This window comes from Mugil cephalus, chromosome 14 (assembly GCF_022458985.1).
Source record: "Mugil cephalus isolate CIBA_MC_2020 chromosome 14, CIBA_Mcephalus_1.1, whole genome shotgun sequence".
Taxonomy (NCBI): domain Eukaryota; kingdom Metazoa; phylum Chordata; class Actinopteri; order Mugiliformes; family Mugilidae; genus Mugil; species Mugil cephalus.
In genome coordinates, this window is record NC_061783.1 from 9,800,592 (window position 1) to 9,828,212 (window position 27,621).

At 44.0% G+C, this 27,621-nt stretch overlaps 2 protein-coding genes across 9 annotated transcripts; both read left to right on the forward strand.

Moving 5' to 3' along the window:
* The first annotated feature begins 5,592 nt into the window (after positions 1-5,592).
* On the forward strand, positions 5,593-7,703 carry npy (neuropeptide Y). Its single transcript, XM_047605412.1, has 4 exons — positions 5,593-5,750; positions 6,078-6,265; positions 7,221-7,310; positions 7,392-7,703. Exons 2-4 carry the CDS (start codon positions 6,078-6,080, stop codon positions 7,411-7,413), a joined length of 300 nt encoding a protein of 99 aa, XP_047461368.1. The 5' UTR covers positions 5,593-5,750; the 3' UTR covers positions 7,414-7,703.
* A 1,267-nt stretch (positions 7,704-8,970) lies between these two features.
* Positions 8,971-27,297, forward strand: pals2b (protein associated with LIN7 2, MAGUK p55 family member b). 8 transcript variants are annotated; one of them, XM_047605340.1, is made up of 14 exons: positions 8,971-9,096; positions 14,760-14,822; positions 17,205-17,462; positions 20,408-20,526; positions 21,116-21,268; positions 22,442-22,594; positions 22,707-22,934; positions 23,717-23,848; positions 23,956-24,052; positions 24,325-24,393; positions 24,480-24,641; positions 24,720-24,922; positions 25,443-25,571; positions 25,994-27,297. In XM_047605340.1, the coding sequence occupies exons 3-14, from the start codon at positions 17,333-17,335 to the stop codon at positions 26,168-26,170; spliced, it is 1,752 nt and encodes a 583-aa protein (XP_047461296.1). In that variant the 5' UTR covers positions 8,971-9,096; positions 14,760-14,822; positions 17,205-17,332; the 3' UTR covers positions 26,171-27,297. The 8 variants fall into 8 exon arrangements, with proteins under 8 accessions (XP_047461296.1, XP_047461295.1, XP_047461298.1 ...); XM_047605339.1 differs by having other exon boundaries at positions 17,212-17,462; XM_047605342.1 differs by having other exon boundaries at positions 8,972-9,096; positions 17,212-17,462; positions 20,408-20,508.
* Positions 27,298-27,621: the final 324 nt, after the last annotated feature.

Here is a 27,621-nt window from a genome sequence, read left to right on the forward strand (position 1 = left end):
CACACTCACACAGATCAGAACGGACAGCAAGGAACACCGAGAGAAGAGGTCGCGACAGGTAAATTAAAAATACTGAGAGGAGATGGTGTGACTCTTAAAGCAGTGGGTGTCTAATTAGAGCAATAGAAGTATAAACGAGGAAACGACAAAGGGCATTAATTTCTTGGTAGTTTCTCACTGAGCAGTTGTCACTGGGGACTTCCTTTGAACTTGGAGCAGAGGAAAGCTTGTATTCTCCGAGATGTTATGCGGTTCAGTAATTGCTTTCAGAGTGTGTCAATTAATGTCAAAGCGGAAACAAACAAAAAAAAAGAACAATATGGGGAAATGCCTCTTTGATAGCTAACGGCTCAGAGAAGTGGATAGCAGAAATGATGCATCCTGCTAGTGTACCAGTTTTGTAAAAACAAACCAATTACTACCGAAGCTTTGACGTGTTTGATTATAGCTACATGAAACAGTCCAGACTTCATTAATGCGGACCGATGATGTCACGGTTTGTTTGATTTGATCAAACCTCCAGGATGGACCTCAAGACCTCTTGACTAAAATCACCTTCAGTTTGAAGTTGCAGCCCACGTAGCCCAAAAGGGGGCCAGCCGCTGGCCTATGTAAATAATAGTAGTGCTTGCTTACCACCAGCAACAGATTGTCACTATAGCACAATAGCGTAGTCAAAAGCAGCAATTTAGATGTCAGAGTTAGCAAGTAAAATTGGTCTAATAGCCAACGAAAGCACAAAGCTCCATTAGATTTCTCCTCTTTTCATTTGTCTACCCAGTCCTTTCGCATGCAACTGCTTGATAGAGGAGGCACGCAGCCTGCTTGTCAGTATTTCCTTTTACGCTTCTTGTGTGCACTGTAAATTTGAAAAGTGCAATTCGCAGCAGCAGAAAATTACAGGCCTTTTCATCTTAACAAATCTTGGGAAGGAACTTATTGTACAAACCAGGAGCCTGTTGAGAGGAGGAAAAAACAAATTTGCATTTAAACAGCTTGTTCTCTAAATGACTCGGTCTGGTCTCTGATAACTCAAAATTGTCAGCAAATAGCAGCATTTACCTGAAGGTGTCACGTCTGGAGCACCGGTATATCATTGTTAAATTAATTGTGAGTACTTTAATTTGTCTCATTAGTGTATGCCGTTGGAGCTGTATTATGCTGGAGATGATTGCTATGGTAGCTATAGCTATATCTCTCTAATGGCACTGATATTATTAGAGCTAATGCTGATCAAAATTAATGACCACATTTCCTCCGAACCCTCTCTGGCCCATCGTGTTGCCATTCTTTTGGCCGTCTTGTTGGAAGAATGGCGCCCTCTTCCTCTTTTGTGAGCCTCTTTAATTATAGAGCATATCGTAAATATTTCATGGACAGAATACTGGATGAGACTGATACAACCCCAAGTATGGACTAAGCCACTCTGAACAATGTTTCATCTCCCTTACAATAATAGACTGCACACTGTCTGTGTCGTGTCTTGTACTTTCAGTTTGTTTACATGCACGTGAAAAAAAACAACAAATTACTGCTTTAATCCGACTTTAACTGGACAACTTAAGTGCATGTAAATACGACTAAAATCGTAGCTCTCCTTATCCGATTAAGACACCCAGATAATGTGATTGGAAATAAGTTTCCCAGGCACGTATATGCTCAATCGAACTTTTAGCAGGATAACGCATGTGCGCAAGCGCTACAACTGCTGCGCTGACGTATGACCCCCGAACAAGAACAAACATCCATGAAAGCAGGTCGCAGAAGAAGAAGGTCAGTGTAGGTACCAGATCTGCTCGACCCGAGTATCTGGCACTTCCAGATGATATGAACGATATGTTCGGCATGCATGTTCGGCTATGTTCGCCTCTATTTGACTCAGACTGCGAGATCGGTCCGTGGTTACACAACACGAGTTATCTTTCACAATATGTTTGGAAGAGATAGCTCGATAAAGTTTTTTATTCATATTTTTTTTTATTTTGGACAAAACACAAAAAAATACGATGACAGCACATTATTCATAAAAAATAAAGTAAAATATGTAAAAATAATTTGAGATCAATGCATTCATTTGCATATTAGGCGAAAAGGTATTTATGAAGTTTTATCCTGAAAAAGATTAAATAAAAATACAGCTTTTTTCAATTTATCCAAAGATAATAAAGCCTTGATAATAACTGCTAACCTGTGATGTCATCTGGAAGTGCCAGATACTCAGGGCGAGCACATCTGGTAAGGCGAGCAGATCTGGTACCGACTTCAGAAGAAAAACCACCTGTGGGTTACCGCACATCTTATCTGCACCATAAGTAGCGCACACACATACGAGATAAAAAAAAAAAGCTGAACTATTAACCATCTGGTTGTTGTTTGAAATGCAGGTCTGCCGCATGAACAACTCTTGTTCATTATATGATGTAGGTCAACCGTAAAGGGGACCGTATTAATGCCCTGAAAAGACACATATCGCCATCTAATGTGGAGGAGGAGGACATGTCCCTGTCAGTTATTATATTTTCCCCGTTGCATGTAAACTGGGACAAGGACGGCAATCAGAGAGTCAAATTTCAAGCATAGCTCCATTAAGCTGTGCATATAACGCACTGACTGCTAAGAATTCCAATAAATTTTTTTTTTTTAAAAATACAAAAAAAATATATGTTAGTCTGTCTCCCATAAATTTCTCACTTCAATAATAGCCTGTGGTTGTAAACACTGTAGAAGTAAGCATTTAGGGACTTCTTTAGCCTGTGGATTCATACACACTTTGTGCTTCACTTACAGTGCACGATGGACAATACACATAAATAAACCAGTGTGCATGTGTGACTGCCTTATGTTGGAATCACTTCGTTGTCAAGTTCATAATTTGTTTCGTTTTCCCCCTCTATCTACTAGACTTTTCGTTCTTTCTGGCTATAAAGCCTTTGACTCTTGTTTCAAAATGCTAAAATGCATCCCTGCAACACAGATTTATTTGTCTCTGTGTGTTTCTCAGTCCACAGTGTGACTGGCACTTGTTTTTCAGCTGTGCTGGCCGAGTGGCTTTCTGCTTTCATTCTGGTCAGGCGGTCCAAAACCTTACGACGTTCATGTTCCTCGGTGCATGTCGCCTACTGACTGTCAGCCTTCTGACTTTTTAATGTCACCTGCATATTTAGAGTTTTCTCTTACACTGCAACATCAGCATCACAACAACAGCATCTCCACATCTGCTGGATGGATCACCACAAACTGCTGTTTTGGTAGTGGCCTTTTCCTTTTGCACCTTCGTGATGAGGCAGATTGGCACAGACTTTGCTTTTTAATTTCTTAAAATGTTTACTGATATGCTTTCCTAAATACCTGCTAACAGACATTCCTGACTGCCTTAGCTGTACTTGTGTTATGTGCTAATATTACTTTAGAAGAAAGTACAAGATAAACAATGATGCATTTCCTCTTTAAGTCTCTGTGAAATCATTTGAACACTTTTTTCATATATTTATCTCCATATTGGCGTCTCTATTTTTTAAACAGGTAAGGGGCTTGTTCAAACTTGCCAGGGGCTGTCAAATTACCATTTAATAATATGTAGTATTTGTCATATATCTTAACTTTAGGAACACAAGGGTGCAATTTTTGGCCATGTCAGTAACGCAAATCTACAACTGAACTGAACTCATGGAGACAAAGAACCTTTACTGACTTGACCATCAGTGAAGGCTAAATATTGCTGTGAGGGCTATCTAGCTTGCTGTTCATTCACATCGGTAAACATCTTTTGGACGGATCAACGTATGCGTTGTGTTACACCCACGCTCACTGATTTACCGTGAGTTTTCTTCTCGAAGGGGCTAAGAGTAACAGAATGGTTTTAAACCCAGAGCGTTTTATTCTGGTGCGTACATTTGTCAGCGATGTGCAACACCTAATTACACCCCCTCATTCTCAGGCTACAACTCAGTCGCTGCTCTTAAGACTGTGTGCTGTTTCGCTCTCTAATCTCCTGTGTCAGTGGGGCAAATATCGGGGCTCATAGCACTGATCAGACCTAAAGAATGTGTCTTTAATTTCATAGGTAAGTATCTCCCCTGTCAAGGAAAGACGGCCACACGCGTAGGGCCTTCTCAGGCTGTTGGAGCTGCTGTTTTTCAGGAACATGCTGAAACACACACTTCTCTAACAAATACTGCTCCTACAAATAGCACTTCACACATCAGTGTATTAGTATTATATAATACTAATATGAATGTGAATACTGGGAGTAAGACATCTAGTCATGCTAGCTTTAGCCTTGTGAGGTTAGAGGTACAGCTATGAAACTGCATGTCATTAATTATCTTTTTTTTCTTAAAAACTCCTTTACTCAAAGACTAACCGACTTCCCATCTTTGTCCACGTACTTCATACATCTGCTCCAGTCACATGTCCCACTTACTTTAGGTGCGAGCTGTTCACTCATACCTGTCGAAGTGAGGGTGTATTTACTGAAGAGTGCTAAAAGTCCTCCTTCCTGACTGAGATAATCATGATTCTGTCAGGATTTTGAGCTCCACCTTCTCTCACTTGCGTCTCATTCTCCGTCTCCCTCTCAGCATCCTGTGTTATACAAAAAAGCTCTTAACGCATCCTCTGCACAACTTAAAGAGCAGCACAGCTGAAGAATACTGATTTTGACAGATTATATGGCTGCGAGGTGGTATACAAAAGCATTATGAATGGGAGGTAAATGAAGCACTTGGTGATACGGAGTCATTTGAAGTGCTATTTGGGTTTTCTTATTAAGTGGGTTTCTCTGAGATTGGGCCCTTCTCTGGCTGATGCGCCTCGACATTCACATTTAGGCCTTTTGTTCACGTCGAGAGTCGCAGTCTCTCTTCCCGTGTGAACTGCAAAATGAAATTAGTGGACCGATTCAGTCACAGAGTGTTCATGTGCATGCGAGCCGGTTTGAGCTCTTTTTATTCCAGATCTCCCGAGGCGTCATCGTAGGAGCTTCTTTTGGTGAGGAGAGGAGACGTTCTACACAAGGTTCATTTAAAGTTCGCTCGCGGCGTTACATTGCTGCTATTCTTTTGTGACTTGAGACGGGATTATTGATCCCATTATGTGGAAGAATCATTACTTGATTGTGAAATAATTTGTCATCGTCTTCCTCTACAGAGAAGCTGCCATAAACACCAAAACATCACACTCAGAGCTTGAATTGCACCAGTGTGTGTGGTCCCTTTTTAGGCACATGTCACATTTGGAATAGAATAGAGCACCCCAGTTTAATTCAGCCACATTTCCAAAGCGGATTCTGTGAATTAGATGACTTTGTGGTGAATTTATCATACTACTGGTGTAATTACTAAAACATTCGCGTTATGCTCCTATATTAACACCAGATGTAGTAAATGTGGTTTGTGTCTTAAAATGTATCTGTAACAGCTGGATCGACCAGTTCCATTCAAAACAATCTCTCTAATCCCCGTTGGTCTCATTGGAAACAGGCAGGTTAGTTCACACTGTTTATAGTTTGCATTGTTATTTTTACTCGGTCTTAAATTAATGGAAATGGGTTTTAAACACACACTCACCCTAATGACAGCATCAGCAATGACGTTCACGTGAAGAAAGGCAAAGACATGCAGCTCTGACGCGTTTTTCTGCGGCGCGTCTGGCTCACACGGATATAAATCCCAGCGCGCACCGAGCGCACAGAAGTGCAGAGGAGACGCCACAGGACAGCGCGCAAAACTCGTTCTGACTCTCTGGCAAATGTAAGTGAGATTTGATTTACTCAAAAAAACTTCATGCGAAATTATTGAAAAGACTTAATTTCTATTCTCTCAGTAATACTTCTCACGCTTGTCTGCTGACTACAGCTGCAAAGAAGTATTTTTTTTTTTTTTATCGGAAGTCTGTCACGCATGTCTTGCCTGTGTTTAAATACATTTTTCACATTAGTCCTGGATAAATTAAAGCCGTCAAATCGTGACTCCGTAAATAGATGCAATTAAATTCATAACTGAAGCATTTGATGCACAATGGAACAGGTGTCCAGCGATACTACATGGGCTCACAGTTTCCCTACTTTGCTTCACCAGATGCATCCTAACTTGGTGAGCTGGCTGGGGACTCTGGGGTTCCTTCTGTGGGCGCTGGTCTGCCTGGGCGCCTTGACGGAGGGATACCCGGTGAAACCGGAGAACCCCGGAGACGATGCCCCGGCGGAGGAGCTGGCCAAGTACTACTCAGCCCTGAGACACTACATTAACCTCATCACAAGACAGAGGTGGGCGGACCAATTAAACCTCCATGCAATAGAATAGAATAAAACAGAACTGGTATTCACTTTGAAAGTCTTCTAAAAACATGAAATGTTTAAAATCGTTAAGGTTTTTAATGTTTAATTTGTTTTTACTGAAAACATTAGGTTTTCAGTTGTGCATGATTTTCGATTCTGTTCTTTTTTATTCTGAAAATGCATTTATAAGTTCAATGCAACTATTTTCTAATATTTTATTGTGTTAAGTAGTGCAAAGAATGATGTTACTACTGTTTTTTTCAGGCAATGAATGCTCAAGGGGGAAATGTACTAGGTTCCACAGACTTTTTTTATGCGATAAATAAAAAAAAAACTTGCAGTTTTTCCAACACACTAGTTCCTTCTGGTCACATCAGGTCTTCATTACGGTAGTCATTAAATAATAACTATAAAATATACAAGCAGCATTCAACTGGAATCTTGCTTGACGGAGATCAAACTTTGTGTGCAGATTTGAGAACACTCTTTCTCCATTTAATACTTACAAAAACATGAACAGAAACTGCTGTCACGGCCAGCATGCGATGTCAAATAACCCCACAGTTTTCGACTTTCTTCTGAATGTCAGCGGCTTGGATACCTCTGCGGGCGTTAAGCAACCTAAATGGACAAGCGCGCCGGTCACGGCTTATCATCTGAGGCACAGAAAACGAAATATGACCACCTGCAATGCAAATCGTGTTTGCGCCTGCTGCGCCTCCGCCGTACTGCGTTCAGATTTGACTCAGCTTGTAATTGGACACGTGACACGAGTGCGCATAGAGAAAACACCTTATCTATTTCTCTGTGCTCATTTGTGCCAAGTTTTTTTTTTTTTTTTTTTTTTTTTTGTTTTTAACTTGACAACAAAACTTCTTGGTACTATCCCCTTTAATTTATCATCATTATCATCTACCTGTCTTGTGTTTTTTGTGCGTCTCAGGTATGGAAAGAGGTCCAGTCCTGAGATTCTGGACACACTGGTCTCGGAGCTGCTGTTGAAGGAAAGCACAGACACGCTTCCACAGTCAAGGTGTGTCTCTGTTTGTATAAGCTCAAGAGCGCTGCTCTTTCTGTAGCTATCCCGCCTGATCCGTGCGCCTCTCCCTTCCAGATACGACCCATCATTGTGGTGATGCTTTCATCAGTGTTGGCTCTCTGTCACTGCCGTTCCTCGATATCTGGCCTCAGTCTCTTCACGCCCTCCTACACCGATCACCGTCCAGCCTCTGCCCATCTTTTACCTCTGCGGGCCTCCACGCACCCCACCCTTCCTCCTGATCCATCGGCTACAGTCAACACTGCTTTTAGGCCTAGTATGTGCCATAACACTGTAAATAGTTTATTCAGATTATCATCCGTGAAACATTGAGTGGAGGAGGGGCTTGTTGATTGTATTTGTGCTATTAAAGATTTAATGTTTGAACAAATGCATTTCTTGGAATCTGTTTGAGGGGACACCCATATCAGACTTTAATATGACTGGCTCTGTATAACCTGCGTGGGAAGCTATAAAAGTCTTCCCACGTTACAAGAACACGTTTGGACTTGTGGTGCCACACCCTTTGTCTCATCTGAAACCCACGATTGGAGCTCTGAGAGACAGGTTAATGGGACAACATTTATACAGAGACAGGCACGAATGGTTTATGGTTGTAAATAAAGCGTCCAAGAGTCCAATACGACAAGCTTATGGCGCTCTCTTGCGGTCACGGAGATAAGTACAGGTACTTTTAGGTCTACTCTGAAAACTAAATGAAGGGAGAAATTGAATTTCTAGGAACATTACTGTAACTGCATGATTGTTTCACTATCGCAGACCTGAAATCCAATCATAGAACAAATCGAGCAGTAAGAGGCAGGGTAGACACATTGTCTGAAAAGGGAAATTGGATACTCGAAAGGACGAAACCTCGGTTATTTTGAGGGCTTGGTGAGTCCATCATGTTATCATGAGCTTTAAACAAGTTTTCAGGCAGCTATTAGGGTAACAGTATATGCTAACACTGGCTAGCTATCACCGAAATCTAAGCTAACAGCCTTGTCACTTTCAGCCTCATAAAGAATTTACACTCTTTGATAAAATAAACCAAAACACCCACTTAAAAACTACAACTTTAGAAGTTGCCGTGGAATTCAACAGTTTATCACACAGTTGTCTGTCGTACACGGTACAGGTTAAGTGGCTTAGCATAGCAGTTGTGCTAACCGTTAGTTATGTTATCGGTTTAACGTGTTAACTGCGTTGATAAGCCACATTAATAGGATATAGGCTAATTTACTACTCCCTACTTCAGACCTTCTCTGTGCAGTCAATGCTTTAGAGGGAATTTGAATGACTGGGTGTACACCTCTTATCTCTTTGGTGTGTAGCCTAACTGTATACATGTTTGTTGTCAAAACGCTAATCTTATCTAGGTTCCATTTTACAATAGACCCAGCGCTTTATGAATGCAAGCTGATAGACTATAACATCAGTATAAAGCGCCCAAATTAGGTCTGCATTTGTCTGCTAAACTTAGTTTTATAGGCTTATGTTCGTCTTTAATGATGGTACACTTTATTTATGTGAATGGACGGTCGTGATAAGATGAAAATACTACAGTCTACACTCCGTTCACGTATGGAGGGCGGACCCTCGGCTCCTATTGGTTAGCGCACTGTGACGCCACTGAGGAGGCGTGGCCTACTGGTTTGATTGGCGTCGTGTTCTTCTGTGGTAGTCTGCTGCGGGACCAGGACAGACAGCTGAGGGGGGTCTGAATGTCCAACCGGGACGGTCGGTGGACTACCGCGAACTGACACGCAGCGATTCACAGGTAAGTCACGTCTCATGGCCGCATTTAAAACGTGGACATCATGATTTCATTCACCAGCTGCCATTCAAACGGGAGACAAAGACACTTAGCCGCGTTTGAGGCACAGCAGCAGAGTTTGACAGAGGGAGAGAATCGCACCCCCCTTCCCTACTACCTGACAGATTGCGCTTTATTCAGACACGTATTACTTTACAATAGATACACGTCCTCTCCCTTTTCCTGCATGTCGCGAGGAAGGATACGGCGGGTGGGTTGTAGTCGTTAAGTAGTGTGCGCACGCCACAATGGCTCGGATGGGTAACAAAAAATGGCCGCACGTGTGGCGAGATCGGTGTGAATGTTTTACGATTGTCTGGTCTGGTCAGTCAAACACTTCGCGAGCGTTTGGCACGGATTGGGCGCACTGTGGTAGCGCGCGGAGCCGGCGCGCGGATGTGGCCGTGCGTCAGAACCGTGCCATGGATTCAGAGAGGAAAGAGCTCGAGGTTGTAGTGCTGACAGGATGAGGACGTCCCGAAAATGATAGACTGCAACACCTACCAGCAGCTTGAGGAAAGAAGTGCGATATAAAAAAAATAATGACAAAATAATTTAATTTGTTGGTTAGGGAAAAAAAAAACTTTAAGAGCAAACATTTACGAAAACATTTTTTGTGCTAAATGAACACGGAGGAGGAGGACGGCGGCTTGACACTGGCTGCCCGACCCGAGGCGCAGCCAGACACTGGTATTGATTTTTATTTTTTTCCCCCCCTCCACTGACATGAATGAGTGCACCATCTAATAACGATGCCCTAAGACGATGCCAGAACCACTTTAAGCCAGCCACTTAATCGAAACATAAAACCACCTATAACAGTTCCCTATGAATCCTGAGACTTCCTTGCTCAGAGGAGCTGGGGTCACTTGGCCAGGTTTATAATCAGTTTAGCCTCGGGCACGTGATGGGGGAAGCCCACGGACATACGCAACATCCTTGGGGATCCTTCCTGGGAGGGGCATTACAGACATCCAGACCACTCAGAGGGGTAGCATGGATCCTGTTGCATCTAAACTAGAGTTTATGGGTCTTTCGCTCTTCCTTCGATTCGTATAATAAGCCCTAATCATATTTGTTGAATCTATTAGGATGAACAAAAGGAGGAAGGGATGGAGACTGAGTCAGTTCAGTGCATTATAAATCTCTGTAGTCTGTGGGCAGGGATACGCAGTAAGACTTTTGTGTCAAGATCCAGGATGACCTTAATTGTTCTGCTGGAGTAAGTGGAATAGACGCCTCAGCCCTCATATGCACATTTCTTCCTGTCAGCAGCGAAAAAACACAAGTTTCCAGTTGCCCTCAATGCTGTAACATATGGGAGTTGTCGGTCGAGCCACTCAGCGACCAAATCCAACACTCTGAAGCTTCTTACTTTTCTATTATTAATATGCAGCGATGGGAGCGATGGTACAGAGAAAGAGGAGGAAGGGTGGACGACGGGAACAACGGGGAAATGACTCAAACCTCCCAGCCGTGAACAGCGCATGTATCAGAGGGCTGTTATCTACGCGTTAAATCCTCCCTGCCCTGCACTTCCAGAAGTGACCTCATGACAGTTATTGTGAGCCAATTTCAACCCTGTCATGAAAAAAACTAACACACAATCATCGACTCATAACAGAGAAGAGCATTATTTTAAAAAGAACTTTGTGTAGGATTCCTTCAGACGAGTGAAGGCAAACGCATTTGGCAGCTTTTGCTGCAGCCTATACTGCTGATACACCAGATTTCATCAATCACTGGGGCCTTAAAGAGGTACACCACTGCGGATAACCAATGAAATGATCCGTGTGCCTCAAGAAAGTTTGATCTTTACATAAGAAACACTTTTTTTTTTAAGGAGAAAGAAAGAAAATGTTAAGTTTCTTATTCGACTTCACAAAAACTCAGTGATCAAAGCGGAAAAGGATAAACATGTATGTGAGATCACAGGCTTATTTTTCTCCTGAAAACTAATTTGCTCGTACCAGATCAAAGTGTCAGTCTTTTTTTTTTCTTTTTTTTTCTCACTGGAGCAGCTTCAGTGAGTGGGAACAGGATGCAGCAGCGGCTTCTGTAAATATGCCAAAAAATCGATCGCAATTCCTGGCAATATTCTGTCATATAAATTGAACAAGACAGCCTAATACATTTCTCTTATCACATCACTTTTTCTTTTACTATCCAACATCACACAACATTAGTTTTCTCATCTTTAAACTTTGCAGCCTCGGTAAGTGGCGTTACATCACCCCTCCCTGCCCCTCCCCCTCCCTCCTCCTTCCTCCCTCCTCCCTCTCCTCTCCTTAATACTAATGATCAGTAACAGGAGGCCAGGAGGAGAGAGATACTGAGCAGTAGCAGGCACAGCCATGTGGAGGGCTAGATTATGTCATGAGGTGCTCATTATTAAGATCGCTGCACGCTGAAGGGTTTTGATGAGCTGTGTAATTATATCATCTCGGGCAGTGTTGCGCAGCACATGCATCCCACCAGCTGGAACGTCACCAACAAGGAAATTGAGGTCACCTTTGTTGATGAATGTTGAGTATGCTGAAGCAGAAACTGACTGCGTTAAATAGTGGTAGCGTAGACTTCGGTGACAGGTGCAGAGTAGAGGTAAGCGTGAATCAGCAGGACATTAATTATGGCTGCGGTGTCATTGTGGTGGAAACCAAGCTCCTTTAACGCACTTTCTTTCAGTGTCAACAGCTGCAATGATAGAGTGATAACTGACAAATAAGTGCAGATATTGATCTGTTAAGAAGGCCATCTTAGGGACGGCAGCGTAATCCTCTTATTGAACGGCCGTGTTAACGCATGGAGTGACCTACATAGAGTTTTCTGGAGGCAGAGGGTGATGGGTGAGAGGCATGACAGGATGGGGCTCGTCGCGGGAAAGGGGAGCGGTTGTATGCTGTAACCAGTCGCTACGCACGCGTGTGTTGGTCTTCAAGTGTGCGCAGCGTCCTTGAATGTCTCGTAGCCCTCTGGCACCAGGCTGGAGTTGTACGGTGGCGGCGCGTCGGCTCGCTGCTCGAGGAGGTTTACCACTGGCAACCTCTGGAACCAACCGACATCTGGACTCGGCTCACTGGCCTCGTTTGTGATTCTCAAGTCATTGAGAGGAACTGGAAGTGACGGCTGCTCTCTGAGCCACAGCGCCTGGAGCACGGGGAGGGAGATAATACGAAGATATTAAGAGAATGGTCCTTTCAGCATGGATGAGTCAGGCTCCGTTTGTGTTTGTGTTTGACGGCCTCAAGGTGCTCGGCTTTGTGCTCGGCCACTTAAACATACCTTCACAGCGACGCCGAGGTTTCTTGTTGGTGCCAAAAGCACCGTGCTCTCTGATATCTGCCTGTGCCTTTAATAGCGCGCATATGCGCACATTTACATGAGCGAGATGGCAGTGATGTTTTGAGCAAAAACAAACCCTCTGATCTCACCCGTAATCCCTCTTCCGTGAACTGTCCATCATCTGAGTGCTTGGCAGCCAGACGCACTCAGAGGGCTTTTGTTGACTTGTCTTTTCATGCGAACCGGCCAATGGCGGCCGGGATTGCAAATGACCATTTTCTGTAATATTTCCCCCCCATCTCCTTTCCTCTGAGAGCAGCAGAGAGGGCCAGGGAGCAGCAGCCTTAAGACATCAGAAGTGTTCACAGGGCAGAAAAATCAACCTGGCCTCTGAGGAACTGAGTTCGTGAGATAACCCAGTTCATAGAGATTACTCGGCTTTTAGATGGAAATATATTCATGTCTTTGCATTTAATCTACAAAGCAAATTCTAAAATATTTAATGGACATTCATATACAAAAGGTCCTTGCTGTAGTTATCCCAACAGGACTACAGTTAGTTCCTGGAGTTCAATAACCAGTCCTACCAATCTTTACTCTCTCAAGACTTGTCCTTTTCTTCCTCTCTTCCTCCAAAGACTTGAAAGGTTTTTCTCACAGCTCAGTCTAATCTTTAAAGATTTCCCTCTCTTGCTCTTCTTCTTTAAGACTCCTAGTTTGCCTTTTATCCGCTCTGTATGTGCGTGAGTCCGTTTCCGAAGGAATTCTGCCACTCCTGCATATTTTTTATTTGTTCCTCTCCGGTCAGATTCTGATCCTTCCTGGTATTTTTCTGCTCAGATTTCCTCCCCACTCCTCATTTGGACCTTTCATTGGTCCATCCTGACTCCTGCTCCGTGGTGCGGATGATTTGGCGGGGATTTGCCTCCATTAACATTCTTCTCAGGGATATCTTTCACTTCTAATGAGACTTGCGAACCTGATTGTAATCTGCGTTGCGTAATGAATCAACCCCTTACCCTCTCTCTCCCTTCCTTTCTTTTAATCTCACACAGTAAGGCACCAGCACAGCAAAAAGGGATAATAGTAAACTATTAATGAGGAGACTTCCCCTGTGTTGCACTCGCCTTAGTGATGTTCTGTCATTGGAAACTGTTCTGACTATACATGAGGACACATGTTGACGGGATCGGAGAGAGCGTTTTCATAAACATCTTGAATTTAGGCCGTTTTCAGATGCTCTGATCGGGCAGAACCAGTGACTTTGATGGGACCGCACCATCCTTCCACCGCTCGGGGCAAGAGCAGAGAAAGAGAAAGCGAAATAGGTTGAATGAAACGAATTGTGTTAGAGTGATAGTGTGTTGTTTTGTGGGTGAATGTTGGCTCCACAGATTTGTTGCGGGGGTCCTTTGTTTTTGTTTTCTTCCGCTGGCTCGCCTTTCCTGATGGTTCATTACACAATGGCTATTCAGGGTGGCGTGAATAAGCGTACCACTGCCAGACTTTGCAGTTTCATTTAGCACATTTTAAACATTGCACAGTGAGGCAGGGTATGTGGCAGAGTAGAGCATTCGTTTCTGTTAACTTTCATAGTCATTGCACAAGTAAGGACATTTGTTCTGAAACAGTGGCTGATTCAGCACTTTGTTTCCCTGAAGCTAGTTCTGACTACTTGACCCGACTGCTCATTCTTGACCTTGGATTAAAGCAGTTTCCACAACAATCAAGTGTCCATCGCTGTATTTCCATAACCTAAAGCCCTCTCTGAAATGTGAGCCGCATGTGTATTTCAACCAACAATCAACAAACATGTTCACTTGCACAGAAAAATCAATGAGGACTCAGTGTCCGCCTCAGATACTGGCAGATGTCTACATGATACACATTGTGTAGCGTGTGTGTGACTTTGCGAGCGAAAGCGACTCTCCCCGGGAATGAGTACATGCTGCTTTGTCATTACTTTCGGAGAATAGGCGTTTACTACGCCGGTGGCGCAGCGCCAGCTGATGATGCAGGCATCTTTGAATAGCCGGGGACAATCAATTGTCCGGGGTGGCTCCGTGCATCGCTCTGAAAGAAGCGCTGCCTCGCTCCGCGGGGCGAGACTCGTATCTTGCAGGAGGCAGGCGCGACACGGAGAGATGGAACGGATAATCCACGGGGAGAAAAGAATTAATTGAGTGTGCGTGAGGGACGAGGACGAGGGCGAGCGCGAACGCTGAAGTGAATGTATGTGAGGGGATGATGAAAGCCGGTGTTCAGGAATGCAAGCAGAGCTGAATATTCAATGTTCTCGTCTCATAAGACTGAGCCTAAAAAACTTTCTCTTCATCTTCCTGCAGGTCTTCTCAGTTGGCTGATGAGCAACCAGTGAGGCTGGGGTTGGTCTACACTGATTGGCATAGGTAAACACGGCTTCTTCAGTGCACCCTGGACAAACTTAAGTGGGGGAGTTGCATGTGTGTGTGTGTGTGTGTGTTTCAAGTCCATGTAGATTTTAGCTTTGACAGCACTTAGCTATGTTTCAGTTAGTTATCAGCTTTTTTTTGGGAATCATTATTTTTCTGCACGAACAGGTTAAGTCGTTAATATTTATCAGTCTGAAGGCCTCATATGCTGATAAATATTCAAGTCTGATCACAAGTTGTGAGTCTGTTTACTATTTACTGACGCAAATGAGCTCATCTTTGAATAACAAACCAGAAGTTCTTGCAAAGAATAGTGCAGTTTTAGTTTGCTTGTGATATAGTCTTGGAGTTTGGTGTTCGGTTGTTTTCATAGAATCTGTGTCGACTCCCCACAAGGCTTCCTTATGGCCATTAGCCTCGTCTTCTTCTCATACAGCTGTTCTGCCTGGAAACCAACTGTGTGGAACCGTTTCTCATCTCCCTACTTTCTAATGAGGAGCAATTAGGTTGATGCTTTTAGAGGAAAGACTCGCGATCGACTGAACGTGAACGGCCCGCAGCGGGAGAAATGTACTGGAACGCCGGATTGATGGCCGGGGGAACAATTAGAGCGATTCAGCGTGTTGTTGAAGGTCGTTTGAGCCTTTGTCAAACCGGGCGATGCATCATACTTCAGCCGTGTGCAGACAGCAGAAAAGAGGGAGGGAAGGAGAGATTCTGTAATCCCGTGATATCCTGGCAGGATTAAAATCCTGTGGTGGGGGAGGGGTTGAGCAGTAGTGTCGAGGATGGACGGGACGGGGAGGCGGAGTGGATTAAAGGCTACAGATCTGATCTGTCCACAGCTGTGTCGCTGTGGGAAGGGCTGGATGGATGCTGAAGGGGAGGAGCCTGTCTTGGAGTATTCCCGCTTTTGCTCGTCTGGTCTTGAGCTTGTTGTTGAAACGGGATTTGAATCGCAGAATGAATGAAACAAAACACGATGATTAAACACGCATTTTTACGACGAGTTAGATGGCGTGCGTGTTTAGCCACGCTACTACTTATGTAGTTCTACAAACAAGTTTTCCCCAGCGGATGAATCTGAAAGACTCTGAAGATGTCATGGTTTTTAGTTCATTAAATAAAAGCCTAATTGGTTAATATTAAGGTGTTAGCATTGTCATCGTGAGCATGTTCACGTTTAACCAAGCGACATTGTTCTGAAGGGTTCTGCCTCACAGACCTGCTGGCAGGTCTACACCCATGTCTAAATTGCTAGAGTGCTTTGTCATGGGATATTCATGCATTTGTTCTCGGTGTAATAATCCATTTAAAATGAGCGATTACGGGGAAGAATATTCATGAAGACAGTGTTTATTTTAAGAAGCCGGTAGCTCGCCCTGAAGTATTTAAAATCAGGGGGTGGAGCGGCTTAAACAGCAGCCCCAAAATGTGCATAATTCTGTCAGCATCTCGGGTCCACTGACTCAGGGGGAAGCAATAAAGCGCGGGCACATTAATTCGAGGTGGAAGAGAGAGTGCGGGGGGGAAAAAAAGGCAGAGGAAGAGAAAAGGCTCCCGATAGACTTGTGGAGGTTTTAAGGAGGTGGACGACCTCCGAGTGAATTCACAATCTGCACACGCTGAGAGTTTCTGCACGCCGCAGCAGCGGGTTGCCCCCGACGCCGAGCGGAGTGAGCATGAATGAGAGAAAAGGAGGAGGAAAAGAACGGGAATGTAGGGTCAGGCCCCCTTCAGTCACCCTTATGTAAGATTACTTACATAATGCCACAGTCAACGTGTGTGTGTGTGTGTGTGTGTGTGTGTGTGTGTGTGTGTGTGTGTGTGTGTGTGTGTGTGTGTGTGTGTGTGTGCGCGCGCATGTCTCCGTCTAGACAAGAGGGGTAACTTGACTTTGTGTGGGGTCAGGGACACAAGAGGAGGGGTACTCAAGAGAGCCCAGCAGGAGAGGATTGTGGGATTATGTGTGTGTGTGTTATTGACCAGGAGTGAGACGAGGCGGGAGGGGTTAGTATGGGAAGGTATTAAAATCAGAGTGGAGGGAGGGGACAAGCACTGAACCCATGTCCACATCTGTGTTTACGATCCGGCACTTTACCTCTCTCTGCCTCGCTCCATGCCTGTATTTTCTAAACTTATCCATATCAGCTTTGTTTATTTGTCTTAAATTTCTTTCTCATATTTCCTCCTCCTCTGTGATTGCACCCCCCCCCCCCCCCCCCCCCCCCCCCCCGCTCTCTAATATCCTCCGATCTTAATCCCATTCAATTGTTGCTGTCTTTGTGTCTCTTCTCCCGTTCTTTGTCCTCAACCCCCTCCCTCTCCCCTTGTCCCCCTCTTTCTCTCCTGTACTCTCTCTCTCTATGGTTTTTGGAGAGTTTAGCAGTGCCAGAGAAAGACAACATTGGAGGACAGAAGACATAGTTGTGAAACTGCTGGTGGTTTACTAGTGGTTAGCCTTAGCATACTTGTGGCAGCAGAGGAGGAAGAAGGAGGGCTTGGCGATGGTCACGGCTATGGACGACTCCTGTCCCAACGGGGTACGCGAGGAGGACGAGGTGACGCCCCCGGGACAGCCTGGCGTGGAGGGGCCCCCGGCTGTGCAGTCCCCCCAGGGAGCAGATACATCTGGAGGTGAGGAAAGAAGAAGAAGAAGAAGGAGTAGTAGGAGGAGGAGGAGACGGGCTATGACATAGAGATGAATAGAGAGACACTGTAGTTTTGATCCAGGTGAAAATATTAATAGAAAAGTTTTATGAAATATGTCTAATTATATAGAGAAAAGTGGTTGGGAGGAGTTTTGTCAACCTTGCGCTTCTAATACAAGCATTACAAACAAAAAGGGTTGAACCAGTTCTCTTATTTTAGCTATTGTGTTCACTGTTTATCTATTTATTTAGTCACTGCTTCAACAGTCACATAGCTCACGTTAATGATTTCACATTTAGTCTTTCAGCTGTTTGATTTTCCTGTATTTGCTTTTCTATTTTTCGACCATTTATCTACTAGCTGTATAACTCTTTTAGACATGTACGTATAATTTTTAGCTATACTTTATGCTTCCTTGCTAACTAGAGTTCACACACACAGTCACGCCACAGCATTCAGGTGTTAATCCTTTAGTGGGCTCCCCTGTGGTACCAGTGTCTCTGGTTAAGAATCTCTGCTTTACAGGAGCTTTGGCTGTGAGAGCCGTGAGTTTTCCCTGGAGGCGGTTCAGTTCGTAACCCAAACCGCTGCAAAAAAAAAAAAATTATATTTTGTTATGGATGATGTGTCAGTCGGGGCGCTCCTCTGATCTCCACAAACTAAAAAAAAAGTAAATAAATAAATAACAATGCCTCGTGCAGTACAGGTTGCCGTTTCTTTTCTCCCGGGATTTGTCTCGCGCGCTTTGAGAAATGGAGGCAGGAATTCTTTAGCAGAAAGCTTCTGCATTGGCATTCAGTGCACACACCGCTGGAAGGTGTAGAGGCAGTGGTTAGATGGTGAGCAGGAGACAAGCCAGAGCGCCACGGAGGGACGAATTAAAAGCAGGTGAGGAGAGCGATTCACACCGCGATATCTGTGCTAAAACCTGCTAGCGTTCACGGCCTCTTCCAGACTTACGCAGAAGGGTGTTGAGTGGTTGTATGGCCGTGCCGGATTTCACGAGATTACAAGATGTTGGAGGTTGGAGCTTTTAGTTTATCTCCAGTCTCTAACAGGACAGAGAGCTTTGTGATTTCTTGTTGAAAAGAGTCATTACACTGAAGTAGCAGGAGACGGGTTTGAATGAGCGAACATTGCTGTGGTCCAGGATGCGATGACACAGAGATCAAAGGTCAAGAGAGAGTGAGCACAGAAATCCAGATATCCAGCAGCATCGAGCTGTGTGTAAATGAGTGTTTGGTAGCAGATGTGTTCAGGTACTGATTAATGTTGGGTTGATAAACCTATGACTCAGGTGGTGAGAACAACAGCTGACGTTACTATCTGAAGAATCTGAAAACACAGTTTTCTAAAATGGCTAATTATAAGTGGGAGTGAGTGCAGAGACGTTAAGGTGGTGGTTCAGTGCTTGTTTATGGTCGTGTCCATGGATGCCTTCACTACGGCGACTCGTTTCTGTGTCGTCATGCAGCAAATATGTGCAATCCTTCGTGTATGTACAGGTTTAATAGACCGCGGCGCAGTTTTTAACTTCCTCCTCTATTTGTTGTCCTTTAAGTGGATCATAAATATTTAAGGTTTCTGTTTATGCACTGTGTCTGTGCTTCAGTGAGGTCTTTGATTCACTGTGAAATACCTTTTTTTTTTAACCAATCTCTCTTTTTACTCAAGCGTAGAGTCATAGGACTTTTGTATTTTTTCTTTAAAAAAAAATAAAATGAAATCTTTAAGTTTTGTAAGGGAAAGCGAACATACTCTTTAAGGTGGCATATATACAATACCACGGCCAACAGCAGTGTCTTATAATCTGTATTTACAGTGCCGCAATTTGGTCTGTGCCTCGTTTTCGTCTAAAGTGGAGGTTTAGAAGAGTAGTAATAGAAGACGACTCGATGACACAGAAAATGACTCGGGGTTGGAGAGTAATGACGGGTTAGTGGAGCAAAATACATAGAAATCAGACAGTGAATCAACTGTATACAAGTGCTGACAGGACATACTTATTACCCACATAAGTGTATAATGACACACAGACACATGCTCTCTCACACACACACACACACGCGTTCCCAGGGCTTGAAGTGTCTTAAATGGGCTTACATTGGCTTTGAGACCCTGGCATTAGGGCGTTAGCTGGCTGATACCTACAGTAAACACTTCTCTGTCTGTCTGTTTGTGTCGATACATATCAGACCCAGTTCATAGATTCTTCAGAACAACAGGCAGCATTTGAGCCCAGGTGTTTTTACACCTCATTAAAGTCACATTACTTGTAGGTTATTTTGGGAATCGGGACAGAACCCTAGACATGAACCTGGGCTTTTTAAAAAACAGAATATACGCTGATTTGCCAGTTCATTAGGTACATTAGTGAAAAGTACTTCTAATTTAACGGTCCTAGACTTAATCGTATCTTCATGAAGATTATGGTGTCCAGCATTAGTTTCAAGGAACTGAGAGAGCTGTTGATTCAACCGCGTTTCCCAATTTGGAGGCTGCGGTTTGTCGAGATATATTTGACGAGCCCGTTTTAGTCAGCGGGTTCGTCTAAATAATAGAAACACTGTTGGGTTTAATTAAATCCAGTCTGACGGCACCACACACCACATCGTTCAAAAATAATTACTGAATTACCACCTTTCTGACACTGCTTTAACATAAATTGGACATTAGAGCCTACACGAAGCTAAGCTGTAGTGCTAGACTGTTACATTAGAATGCGTTAGTTTTAATTAATGTATGTAGAGTCTGCATGGAAACACAGCCAGTCAAAAGAGTTACAGTTTCATAGCATTTGAGTGTGTATGCCTCTATCTCAGCCTGCAGTAGCTTGTTGTGTGTGTTTATGCTCTGAATGACTTTCACGCCTGGCTGACATTCCTCATGTGTGTCTTTCTGCCCGCGTCCTCGTGTCCTGTGCCGTCCAGCCATGCAGCAGGTGTTGGAGAACCTGGGGGACCTGCCCAGCTCCACGGGCGCCAAAGACATCGACCTGCTCTTCCTGCGCGGCATCATGGAAAGCCCCATTGTACGCTCCCAGGCTAAGGTAGCACACACACATAGACACCTGAGCAGCGCCGAGCAGACTAACCACTGGCCGCTGCTCCCCCAACAGTCTTTGCTTGCTCTGGCTGAGGTGCTGAAGTACAGTAAGGCTTTGACTTGTCTGTGAGGAAATGAAGCCGCTTTATATCGCTGGGCTGTTTTTTTTTTTTTTTTTGTTCTTTGTGTGTTTGTTTTACCTAAAGTGCATCCGCTGCAGAACCTGACTCACCCCTTCGCTGCTCTTTGAAACCTAGCATGCAGTGAGTTCAGTTAGAGGACAGCTGTAACTCCTGCCAGATTGTTGTCATCTCCTGTTGCTCAACTGCTCCCTGCAGGGCTGGAACTTGTAGAAATGACAGATGACTAAACACAAACAGATAGTCCTTTGGTTTCTTCTACTGTAACACGAGGCAGACGTCGATCTGCTTATAGAGGAAATTCCTCTCATGGCACCACATTACAACAAACTCACTTCCAGCCCCTGTCTTTATGCGTCCAAATAAACACTAACATAACACAAACTGCCATTTACGTTCTCTAAACACCTGCGAAGAAACTACCCCTCCCTGACTTTCTCGTCTCTCTCTCAGGCTCACGAACAGGTGGACGAAGTGAAGCTGGAGGCCGTGCAGGACAATAACGTGGAGCTGGTGTCGGAGATCCTGGGCGACATCAGCCACCTCAAGGTTAAAGATGACAGCGCGGCCGAACTGTCGAGGATCCTCCAGGAGCCGCACTTCCAGGTGAGACGGAGAAAACTCAGTCAGCTACGTCTGAAAATGGACGTGACTTCTAACGTCATTTCTGCTGCTAATGGGCTGAATATCAGGACAGGTTGTCGTACACAGAACATTATTATAAACCCAATACTTTATTATTGAGTTTAACACCACTGACTTCTGATGCTCTCAGTTAACAGTAATTAATCCAAGAGCACTTCCGATCACCGGGCGTCTCGTCACAGTAGCACAGATTTGATCTCCTGGATCCCGTTCTCATGCATCAGTGGAACACTGGCCTCTATCCCCGGACCTACCGGGAGATTTACAGGGACTAGACCAATAGGAGTTAGAGTTTTGAGCCCAGAGAAGACTCTGCACCAATCAGAGCCCTTTGTGCTGTAAGCTGGAAGATAAGACCCTGCTGACCTACTGAGAGAGGGAGAGGGAGGGAGGGAAAGACAGGCTACAGAAATTACATCATCTATCAAGTGTGCGAGTTCACAGAGTCAGAGGTTGTTTTCTTCACCCAGTAAGTTCTCGGTGTTGATTGTTCGTAAGATATTTTGAGGAGTAGTGTACTAGTAATAATTTAAAACGCAGATTAGGATGAAGTCATGTTCAGCCAACCAAACGTTCAGTGATTAGATTGAGTTGGTAATCCACATTTAGGGTTTGAGCCATTAAGTGATTGTTTTGTTTTTGTTTTTTTTAAATCCGTTGAGAAGACACGTACCAAACATCCAGGTTTGTTAATGCATTTTTCTGTGTGTGTGTGTTTTTAGACCACGTAGACCGTTGCTCTGTTACTCTTCTCTTCCGTCTGTCCTTGGGTTGACTGTGTGCACACATAATTGACCCATTTCAACATTCGCCTCCGCCTCTCGACATACAGTATTTTCTCATCATCGGTTTGTTTTTACTTGAAACATCAGATCAGTGTTTTGACATTGTTTTTAATGAGAGCATGTAACTTTAGAGAAACGAAAACTAAAAATAGGAGAGAGCTGTCGTACAACAGCTAAATTACTTAGACAGGGATATCTTTAAATTTTTTCAGCGGTGCAAGGTGGTTGTTTTATTCATAGAGTTAACTTTTATATTTGTGAAAGGGAGAAACTGCTTTTACTTTTTCAACGTTTGCACGGTCTCGCTTTAAGCATGACCTCATCTCTTTCCCTCTTTCTTTCCTCTCAGTCTCTTTTGGAGGCCCATGACATGGTGGCCTCAAAATGCTATGAAGTCCCGCCCCCACCTGAGACGGCCAATGACGCGGCGGTGAACAGTGCTCTGATGCAGGCCGACGCCGTGCGCATGATTGGCATCCGAAAGAAGGCCGGGGAGCCGCTGGTGAGCACAAAATGTTGCTTGAGGGTAGTGGTTAAATAGGCGAAGGCCAGGTGAGTGTCAGAACAGCGGGATAACGAAGCCTGTGTATACTACTCCCTCCTCTCCCTCCCAGGGTGTGACGTTTCGCGTGGAGAAAGATGACCTGGTCATCGCCAGAATCCTTCACGGCGGCATGATCGACAGGCAGGGTCTGCTGCACGTGGGCGACATCATCAAGGAAGTGAACGGGAAGGACGTGGGCAACAATCCCACCGAGCTGCAGGAGATGCTCAAGGACTGCAGCGGCGGGATCACGCTGAAAATCCTGCCGAGCTACAGAGACGCGCCCGCTCCTCCACAGGTGAACAGGTCCCGGCGTCCGCTGACATGATAACGTAAACAAGCGCTCACGCTCCCGCTTACGTAACGAGCGGCAGATGTTGGGCACTGGCACCAGGCTGATCTGTCCTACGGCCTTCCCACAATTCCTTGCGCAGGAATGTGAACCCTGGGAGCCCTATTAATAACACTCCACATGCTATCTAGGTCGCACTTGCTGTTCCTGTCTCATGCATACTCGATACACACACACGCTTCATGTAGCTTCATGCTCCCTCACGTGTAAAGTACAGTCATTTATGACATTCTTAGACAGTTTCCCTCAAATATTGTTCGATCTGTTTTTAAAAAAAACAAAAAAACATCTTGAACAAACAGACGTAAACCTGGATATGCTTATTAGGTCTAAATTTAATGAACAGCAGTAAAAGTTAAAACATAATGTGGAATCACATCCTGCTCTGTGGCTCAGGCCACACTGCACCGTATATTTTACTCGCTTGTTTTATTGCTTCCTCTGGCTGCTTGTTTAATCTAATACATCAGCCAGAGCACTTACCCTTCCTGGCAAAAGCCTCTGCTGTTAGCGCAGCGAGAGGAGCCGTGCCGGGGTGGAGTGCGGGACACGGGATGTTATGGGTGTGAAGGAGCCGTTTCCACCGTGTGAGAAAGCATGCTGTGCTCTCCGGTTTTCTATTTCCTTTTTGTGTGAGTCTAAGCAGACTCACCTCAGAATCCAAGTGGAAATGGAATTTTTTCTCTACAAGAAAAGACTTAGAAAGTGTGTTTCTCCATCTTTCTCAGGTGCATGTGCGGCCATACTTCGACTACAACCCGGCTAACGATAACCTGATCCCCTGCCGAGAGGCAGGTATGGCCTTCAAGAAAGGCGACATTCTTCAGATTGTCAACCGAGAGGATCCCAATTGGTGGCAGGTGAGTCTTTGTCCAATTTTTTTCTTTGTCAATAGCAAACATAACATTATCACTGTTGGTAAGACATTTCAAGACCTAACTGTGGACTGATCTGTAATCTGTGCCAGGCTTGCCACGTGGTGGGGGGCGCAACAGGACTGATACCCAGTCAGTTCTTGGAGGAGAAGAGGAAAGCTTTTGTACCCAGAGATTTTGATGGCTCAGGTAAATTTATGTTATATTTTGATATCCACCACCCAAGTTTCTCATTAAAGATTGATTTTAGAAATGATGCATTTACTCAGAGGTCTGGCAGCAAAGCAGACTCCGTTGCTTTTACTACTCAAAACCTATTGGTGGTGATGGCTAAAAGGCATGTGTAGATAATATTTTAAACACTTAGTAAATAATCCACGCCCGCCCCCATCTGGTCAAATGGTGTAATAGCACAAATGTACAAATGAATTAAATATTCTGTTCTGCTTGCTCTCTTGCAGGGATCCTTTGTGGCACCATAGCTGGGAAAAAGAAGAAGAAGATGATGTATCTCACAGCCAAGAATGCAGGTCAGAGGATCCTACACTTCACACTGTTTCTTGGCTGATATCTTCTACTTTTCATCTGGTAACATTTTAACCTGTGTTTTAAATAGAGTTTGACAGACACGAGCTGCAGATCTACGAGGAGGTGGCAAAGGTCCCTCCATTCCAGAGAAAGACTCTGGTTCTGATTGGTGCTCAAGGAGTGGGCCGACGTAGCCTGAAGAACCGATTGATGGTCCTCCATCCCACACGCTTTGGCACCACTATACCATGTATGGATTTTATCTGGATTTTAGAATTCTGAAAATAAAAAACGGTCATAAACTTAACAGAGCCATGTCTTCCGTCAGACACTTCACGTAGGGCCCGTGATGACGAGCTGGACGGAAACTCCTACCACTTTACCTCAAGGACAGAGATGGAGGTGGATGTGAAGGCCGGGCGGTTCCTGGAGCACGGCGAGTACGATGGTAACCTGTATGGCACCAAGATTGATTCCATCCATGAGGTGGTCGCCACAGGACGCACCTGCATCCTGGATGTGAACCCACAGGTACGTGAAAAGTATTAAGAGGCTAAAGGTTACACAAGTGTGTAGAGGGTGGATTTAATAAATCGTATTTAGCCACATTTGGCTGTTTGGTCAAATATCTTCAGAGGATAAAGCATGAGAATTGATTTAGGACCAAGGCCTTGTTCACTGATGACAATATGTATCTTGGCTGATTCAATCAGGTAGAAAGTACAGAGTCTGATGTCCTGGGCTGCAATAAGGGTCAGTCCACTATACCGACATCCTGAGTTATCTGTTTACAGCAGCAACATCCGTGAACTTCAGGAATCATCTGGATCATTTAAGATCCCACATGAATAAACATATTTATTTGCACATATAAAGCAGAACTTAGATCATAGTCACACTTAAAATGCATGTGTCAACAGATTGGAATTCCAGATATGAATGGTTAAGAGCTGTCCCATTTGTGATCGGATCACTCTGAAAGACTCAACATAAAAACCTTAATATACGATTAAGCATCAACTTATGTCTGGTCGACCCCGTCTCTTTCCAGGCTCTGAAGGTGTTGAAAACGGCAGAGTTCATGCCTTACGTCGTGTTCATTGCAGCGCCAGATTTTGACACACTTAAGGCCATGCATAAAGCTGTGGTGGACGCAGGGATCACGACTAAGCAGCTCACGGTAGGTTATCAAGAACATTACGCAAACACACACACAGGGATGTGCTTACAGTAGAAAACACTCCCTCCCTACAATCAGCAGAGAAATGCTGAACTTTGCTCAGTACTGATTCAGATCAATTGATAGTGTGACCCATTGAGTCCTGATTCATACCAAACACGTTATGATATTTTGGGTTATCATTAATTTGGGTCTGTTCCCTGTGAGGTCACATGGGCTTCCTTGCTCCCTGACCTAGCATGGTCATCTAAGTAATATCATGTGGTGAGTTTTGTCATTGTCAAATACTGTAGCATGTGGACATTTAAGATAAAAAAGTGTGTAATACAGCCTGATACAAAAACTCCCGCAGTCTGAGTCCACTTTAAGATATCTGATGTCTACGGCTTTCCAGTGCTGACCTGTCATCTGTGTTTTGACAGGACGTGGACCTGAGGAAGACAGTGGATGAGAGCGCCCGTATCCAGAGGGCTTACAGCCACTATTTTGACCTGACCATCGTCAACGACAACCTGGATAAGGCCTTTGACATGTTACAGACTGCTGTGGACAAACTGTGCAGTGAACCCCAGTGGGTTCCGGTGAACTGGGTGTATTGAGGACCTGAACCAGTGCTTCCACTGTTCTCTCAGCGTGGGGTCACACTGAATCACCAGAATGTGTGTTTCCGACCACGAAGGCCAAAGACGAGGAGAAGAGGGCAGAAAAATAACATAATTCATTAAATCTTATTGCTCCGTCTTCTCTTGGGCCTGCACGCTGTGCAACCTTTTTTTCTACTGAAAACTCAAAGGGAAAGAGTGCTTATTTATTTTATAACTTTTTATGAAAGATCTTTCTATTCCAGTGAGAATGAAACTAAAAAATCATTTAATGTACTTGGGCCATATTTTTTGAATTAATTTATTGTTGTAGCTACATGTCTTACCTTGTATGGGTTTCCCTTGATTTCAGGTATTTGTATCAGTCTTCCTGCATTGACACACAGGATTCATGATCACGTCCAACCTCTGACATGAAGACGAGGAAAGTTGATGGATTATAAGATCTCTGAGCAGTCATCGTCCAAGCATCGATGCCTCACATCGTCAACACGTGTAAACAACCTGTGTAGTTGTGCTTTACTCGCCTCCATTCAACTGAATCCTTCATTGTTCTTACGTAGCTGGCCCTAAAGTCTTCAATCAGCGTCCTCCGTAGAATCAGCTGGGCAGGAATAAAGCTCCAGTGTGTAAAAGGAAAACTAATTCATGACCTACTTTCTCAAAGATCAAACATTGTCTCTGTCGATTTTGTTTTCTTACTTTAGTTTTTAATCATCGTGGTGATTTGTAGCATGTGGTGTTTGTCACAAATAACCCTTTTTTATTATTATTATTATTGTGTATGACTGTCACTGTGTCATTGCCCATCATCTTTAATGTCTACATAAGCCAATTTGTTAGTGTAATTTTTTGTGAATGTGGCACAAACACAGTTTCTCCTTAATAGTTTTTATCTTCATTGTTGCAGTCAAAGCCAAAGTCCTGTTCGTACTCCCAATAAAGTTGGAAAGCTCTTAAAATTCAATTTAAAAATAATATGACTCTGGATTGTAAATGTCTCTCTGTCTCTCATTCTCCAAACAAGATGGATGTGTCAAAATGCCACAGAGGTGAGGTGATTTCACTTTTGAACTCATTTCTTGCACTTGATGATTTTGGAAAAAATAAAGACTATAAATCACTTCATATGGATATTCTTCGCAGTATACAGTAGCCTATGTACCACTTGTAAATCCTGAGGTCACTCTGTGGCAGTGATGACCTCATGTCTACGGATTTAATTTACTATTTTTATCAGCAGACTAAATTCTCCCAAATTATGAATAATGAATACCTCGGTAAAACACACATAGACATCATCTGTCATAACTTTTATTCCCAAATGCTCTGTACTTCAACTGTTATTAAAAGTGGTCAGACTAAAGGAGGTTTTTTGGTTAATAAATAAAATATGGTGGTACCAGAATAAAGACGGATGTGGAACAGCTCCTCAAAAGTGAAGCTCT

Coding starts and splice junctions, on each gene's coding strand:
- npy (XM_047605412.1), top strand. CDS start 6,078: ATGCATCCTAACTTGGTGAGCTGGCTGGGGACTCTGGGGTTCCTTCTG. Junction 6,266..7,220: donor AACCTCATCACAAGACAGAG/GTGGGCGGACCA, acceptor TGTGCGTCTCAG/GTATGGAAAGAGGTCCAGTC. Junction 7,311..7,391: donor GACACGCTTCCACAGTCAAG/GTGTGTCTCTGT, acceptor TCTCCCTTCCAG/ATACGACCCATCATTGTGGT.
- pals2b (XM_047605340.1), top strand. CDS start 17,333: ATGGTCACGGCTATGGACGACTCCTGTCCCAACGGGGTACGCGAGGAG. Junction 23,849..23,955: donor AGGATCCCAATTGGTGGCAG/GTGAGTCTTTGT, acceptor AATCTGTGCCAG/GCTTGCCACGTGGTGGGGGG. Junction 24,053..24,324: donor CAGAGATTTTGATGGCTCAG/GTAAATTTATGT, acceptor GCTCTCTTGCAG/GGATCCTTTGTGGCACCATA.